At 36.3% G+C, this 6,112-nt stretch overlaps 1 protein-coding gene across 2 annotated transcripts in view; it reads left to right on the plus strand.

Annotated features, from left to right (window-relative positions):
- Positions 1 to 5,624, plus strand: part of acadsb (acyl-CoA dehydrogenase short/branched chain) — a 50,967-nt gene extending 45,343 nt beyond the window's left edge. Inside the window, exons 8-12 of one of the 2 annotated variants that reach the window (XM_078223388.1) lie at positions 450 to 539; positions 2,698 to 2,835; positions 3,303 to 3,402; positions 3,850 to 3,966; positions 4,588 to 5,624. In XM_078223388.1, coding sequence (XP_078079514.1) covers positions 450 to 539; positions 2,698 to 2,835; positions 3,303 to 3,402; positions 3,850 to 3,920 — 399 coding nt within the window. In that variant the 3' untranslated portion in view covers positions 3,921 to 3,966; positions 4,588 to 5,624. Of the gene's footprint in view, positions 1 to 449; positions 540 to 2,697; positions 2,836 to 3,302; positions 3,403 to 3,849; positions 4,320 to 4,587 lie in introns of those variants that run through there. The other variant, XM_078223387.1, reaches the window with a different exon arrangement.
- The last annotated feature ends 488 nt before the right edge of the window (positions 5,625 to 6,112 follow it).

Genomic DNA, 6,112 nt, shown 5'->3' on the forward strand with positions numbered 1-6,112 from the left:
GGAACTATATATCTCAAGAATTTTTGCAGCTATGTAATTTTCTGTCAGGCACCTGTTGCCATTAGAGGAGAGGATTCCTAGAGTGGCTCAGGGTCTGCAACTTTGGACCCAACATTGTACCGCTGTGGGAGCCGAGCTGTGAGTACTTGCATAAGATTTTTAAGATATACTTAAGCTAAGTATGTATGCTTTGTTAAAGAATTGATTAACTGAGTCAACTGGGGTAGTTCCAGGATCACTCCTAGTCTGTGCTATGTTTACGTGATCTTGGTTGGATTGTCTTTTGGCCTAAACACCTGGAAAATTGATTGGCATTTCTTATGTAAAATTCTGATTTAGTGTTTCTTTTTTTTTTGGAAGTATAAAATAGGTGGATGCTTTGTAGGAAAAGCACTAAAATTTCCTTCATCTTTCAGGAAATAATATTTGTTTCAAATTTTGTTCTCTAGATGCTTGGATTGGCACAGGGATGTTTTGATAACACTATTCCTTACTTGAAGCAGCGAATTCAGTTTGGGAAAAGGATTTATGATTTCCAGGTACATATGTCAAACCTGCTTTCCTATCATTCTGAGATTTATTTTCTCTAAGGTACCATATGTTCTAAGTAGAACCCTCTTCAGCTTTCCTTCCTCGTGCCTTCATCAAGAAGAATGTCATGAGTCAGGAAATTGAACACTGCTCTAGGAGAGTAGAAAGCTAACCGCGCAAAGGACCACGTTGAGCTAATGTGAAATATCAACTTCCTGTGATTGTCATCTTGTAGACGTTCTGAAATTTAGTATTGATGGCCAATTTTGTACTGAATTTTGCACTCACGAATAATTGCGTCAAACAACACATCATATATCTGCGTCTATAGACCACAATTTTAAGTTCTTTCAGGCCAGACTGAAGTTCGCTGCCAGGAGATAGGTGGTTCATTTCCCACAGTAGGGTGAAACTTGGAGCATGCTCTTATCTTGTGCACTGTGCATTGGCTTTCTCATTTGTTTAAGCACAGTTTGGACTTGTTTCTGACTTGGGCAAAGATCATCTCTCACAAAAAGTATTGCGTAAAATTCAGGACCAGAGCGATCTTCCGGACTAATTTTGAATATGTGAGATTGGATTGGAAAGGAATTTTTCATTTTATTTCCCAAATTGGTCTGCGTTTTTTCTTCCACTAGGAAATCATGTGGCTTTAGAATAACAGTGTATATGTTGTGACACACACCTGGTATCACAACTGTGTGGGACAGAGTGGTTGATTCCAAAGGTCTTTTCCTATCAGCCATTGTTCATATCATTTCCATTGGTAAACTTGTGATCTCAGCTGGAGGGGACCACGATGGAGGCAATCTATTTTCCTATACAGGCAGAAAGTCATTAGAATAGCGTTGCTCAGGGTTTCAGAATAGGATGCTAGCCTTTGTTCTTGCCTGAATATGATTTGTTGGACGAGGAGACAATGGAAAATAAAACATCAAAAAATGTTGCAGATGAACATTTCACATCTAGCAGAGCTTTAAAATGTATTATTTGAACATAAATCCTACTTCAGGAGTAATTTCATATATGGCAATTTTTCCCAATAGAAAAAGGGACTGTTTGGACTCTTAAAGCCCTGGGTATAGAATCAAAGGAACAGCATGCTAATTTGCTGACCCACTCAGCCTTTTTGTATAATATCCTGTTCATGCTATTGTCTAAAAGATAAAAGTTAGTTAATAACTACCTCTATTAAATTTCATTACTGTGCTCAATATCCAAGACAGTGACTTCACCAAGTAATTCAGTATTATTATATTATGAACTGCAGTTTTTAATCACAACTGACCATTATGCAAATTGCTAATAATTGGCCTGAGTTTTGTGGTAAAAAGAGAAGTGAAGCTGCATTATTGAGTACATTGAACAGCAACTTGCATGTAAAATCAGGAAGATGCTGTCAGAATTTCTTTGGTACACCAGATGGACTAGACCAATACTGCAACAAGAGTTGCAGTATTCAAATAAATGAAAAGAGGTGAAGTTGAATTATTTGCATGATAATGTCCGCTGAACATGGAACAAAATGTTAGTTTGTTCATTTTAAGTGTTGGAGAATCTTTAATAATGTGCTAAGTCATAAATACTGTCAAACAACCTCAAATTTAAATTACAATTCAAGATTAATTTTGACTTTTATCTCTCCCTTAAAGAGTGGAAGAAAGATGGAAACATTTTGTTTACGTATATGATTTGGCATTGAATTAACTATTCTAATTTACACTCCTGGTTTGAACTGCATGTGTCAGCAAGGATTCTTGAAACTAATTACCCAAGGAGTTTACACACTTGCTTGCTCTGGACACCAAGGTCCCAAATTTAGTCTTGAGGGTAGTGCACTGTTTTGGATTTCTAATCTGAGCAGGTTTCATTGCAAAAGCCTGTAGAAAGTCTGTGGACGTGTGTAAGTGTGAGGAATGTCTAGTGCTATTTATTTACCCCAAAACCGGAACCATTCTTTTTTTTTAAGGATACATTTTGCAACAGGTACTTAATGCACTCTTATTAATGGGGTTAAAATGGTAGAAGTTATTGTGATTTGTAATATTTCTGTAAAGATAATTGTGACTAATCTTAAAACAATGTTGAGTAATACATGGCTACAATGTTGCAAATAGCAAAAGAGATGTTGCTTAAATATATATATATTCCAATCTCATTGTACAGGGTATGCAACACCAGGTTTCTCAGATTGCAACCCAGATAGAAGCTGCACGACTGCTTACTTACAATGCTGCTCGACTGAAAGAAGCAGGGAAGTCCTTTATTAAGGAATCTTCCATGGCAAAATATTACACTTCTGAGGTAAGAAACTATGAACAAGGTGAATTTGAGGAACAGTGCTTGTTAGACAAGATTGCAATATTTAACTTTGAATACATTTAATATCTCATGGATTGGTTTGTTCAATAGTTCTAAACATGGGAAGCAAAAGCAGTACTTTGATGAATCATTGGAGCTCCATATGCTTATCCTAAGTTTCTAACTTGGGTCTTGAGTAATGCTGAAAAGAGAGTGGATATTTCCCTTAAAGTGAAGGCAGGGTAGAGGGAAATAAAGATTGCAAGGTACATAATATTTCGCAACCATTCTGCAGTGGGTAATTTAAAGGGCAGCATTAGTAGAGGGCCTGACATTAGATGCTTGCTCAACATGAGAGAAAGCAGAACATATGAAACCAGTTGTGCTGGATGCATGAGTGAAGAGTTACATGTACTGTATATATGTTCTGAATTTGAGTCATGAGACTTATTTTTATCTATTTCTTACAGATAGCAGCCTTGACTTCTGCCAAATGTATTGAGTGGATGGGAGGAGTTGGTTTCACCAAAGATTATCCTATAGAAAAATACTATCGTGATTGTAAAATAGGTGAAAACAAACTTTTCCTGTTTATTATTTACAAGAATACATACGTAATGTATTTTAAGAAAAGCGGTAAAAGATTTTCTGCGTTATCTTACTAACGATTGCATAAAATTTCATACATTGAGTAGCATTTTGCACTTTCTTTTTAAAGGGTGGCACAAATAGGAGATATCAATGGGCAAATAATAGGCAAATTCCTGACTTGAAGTGGTAGTTCACCTTCAATAAAAAATAAATACCCTAAAAGCAGTTAGAGTATCTGTAATTATATGTTACTTTTTGAGATTGATGTTATCCCTCTAGCTTCACAAGCAATTGTCTTGTCAGTACCAGGCTCCATTAAACTAAATGACCCAAAGCAACCACCAAAAATAGGTTTTCTGTTGATCTAGTCTCTGCCTTTGAATTTACTTTTTATGAACTGTAACCCTGTTTATTATGCTTTTCCAGGTTCAATATATGAAGGAACTTCAAACATCCAGTTGAATACAATTGCAAAATTGATAGATCAAGGATTCTAATGTTACGCTACATTATCAACAGCCCCATTGATACTGTCTTAATGAGGTACAGATGCAGTATAGTTTACTGTAAATCAACAAGGATGCACAATTCTGCTTCAGAAAATTATTTCCCCATCTGCACAGAACGTTCCTCATTCATTGCAATAAAGCTCCACAAGTAAAATTAAATATCAGTTTGTTTGAGTTATTTTAACATCGATTTCCTAAGCTCCTCTTTGACTAGCTTTGAATAGTTATGCATTGAGTTTTGATATTGTTGTTCCTGCATGAATGGAGATAAAGTTAATAAATCATTGATTTTAGTCTATATCTCCATTACGTATGTTTAAAATGATTTATGGTTGTAACTGTACATATAAGATCAGCAATTAGCAACAAAATAAAAATACTAACTTTTTTGTAGTCCACTTTAACTGTCCTCAAGTCAAGTTGCTTTTGAGGCTATTAATTATTGTCATTTCTTTGACAAGCTGAAAGTGACTGAGTAAGCTCTACTGTGGTTTTCTATCTGTGTATAAATTCTGGCAATATTTTTCATGATAAAGTGATACAATAAACATTTGGCTTTAAGTATGTATGTGTTTCCTATGGCTAGTTAATTAGTTACCATTAATGGTCACAAATTTAAAATAATTGGCAAAATATAATTTTTTTACGTGCACAGTTGCTGAAGATCTGGAACGCACTACTGGAGAAGGATGGTGAAATCAGATTCCAAACAAATTTTCAAAAGGTAATTGGACAATTACTAGAAGAGAACTAATTTGTGGTGTTATGTAGGAGAAAGCTAGGATTTGGGATTAAATTGGAAGATTCTTCAAAGAGCCGACAAGGGTACGATGGACTGAATATCTGCCTTCTGTGCTATACAATTCTATGATTCGAACCAAGTAAAACAATGTATAAATTTTGTGCTGCATATCTCTGGTGGTTAAAAAGGTGGGTGTGCACAAATTATGGTATTGAGCCAGACAGTCCATGAGGTTTTAAGTTCAATGCTTGATTGCTGCTGAATTAGTTGGCCTCAGCCATTTATTGGCTTGCTGCCCTTAGCCTCAGCTTCTCGGAGCTAAGAAAGCTCACTGTTCAGTGACACTCTACCCAGCTTCTACAATCAAACTGACTGCCGACATTTCCTGTTTACTCTCCCATCAAGTATGGACAATCAGTGAGGTACTAGAGGGCCTCTAAGACTAAAGAACACAAATATAAAATTTATATGTCTTGAGTAATGCTAACTGTTACCAATTTTGGTTCATCCTCCATTTCAACCACATTTAACCTCTTAAGGGACTTCGCTTTTTTCTTGATAACCCTTTTGCTGTTGCAATACTAGAAAAATATTATTGTTCCTAAAACTATAAACAAGTTCCCTCTTTTTTTTTCTTCTGATCATTTTTTACATTCCAGGATATTCTTGTGTCCTTTGGTTTTACACAGCTTTTATCCTACAGACTTTGGGAGATTAGTTTTCTTATTAATTTCACCAGAAAGACACACATCCATGTTATCAATTAAGGTTTTGTTCCTTTTGATCTGCACTTCAACCTTTAATGTACACTTGTCTTGCGTGCTTAATATTATGCATTTTAAGATATTCATTTATCTTCAACTAAAGTTCTTCAGTCCTGATCCCCAGCTGATTTGATTAATCAATTACTGTCTTGCCTTGACATTGGCTCCTTTAAACTGTTATACCTGAGCAATGGTTTGTGGTCTTGTTTATTACAAATCGTCAAACTTTAACATGTTAAGATCACTGTTGCCTGTGGTGCCACTTTTTACATTATCACTGTCAGACCTGAATCACTTGCCTTTACCAGGTCAAGATGCAAATAATTTCTTGTGGCATGCCGAATGTAATGAGTAAGAAAGCAGCAGTGCATTACATTTGCCAGCTTTACACTCAACATCATTTAGTTGTTGGCTGGCATGGTGGCACAGTGGTCCCTGCCCCACAACGCCAGGGACACGGGTTCAATTCCGGTCTTGGGTGACTGTCTGTCTGTGTGGAGTTTGTACATTCTTCCTATGTCTGCATGGATTTCCTATGGGTGCTCCGGTTTCCACCCACAATCCAAAGATGTGCAGGTTAGGTGGATTGGCCGTGCTAAGTTGCCCCTTAGTGTTCAAAGGTTTGTAGGTTACATGGATAAGTCGTGGTAAATGCGTGGAATAAAGTAAAAAGT

Source organism: Mustelus asterias, chromosome 11 (assembly GCF_964213995.1).
Source record: "Mustelus asterias chromosome 11, sMusAst1.hap1.1, whole genome shotgun sequence".
Taxonomy (NCBI): domain Eukaryota; kingdom Metazoa; phylum Chordata; class Chondrichthyes; order Carcharhiniformes; family Triakidae; genus Mustelus; species Mustelus asterias.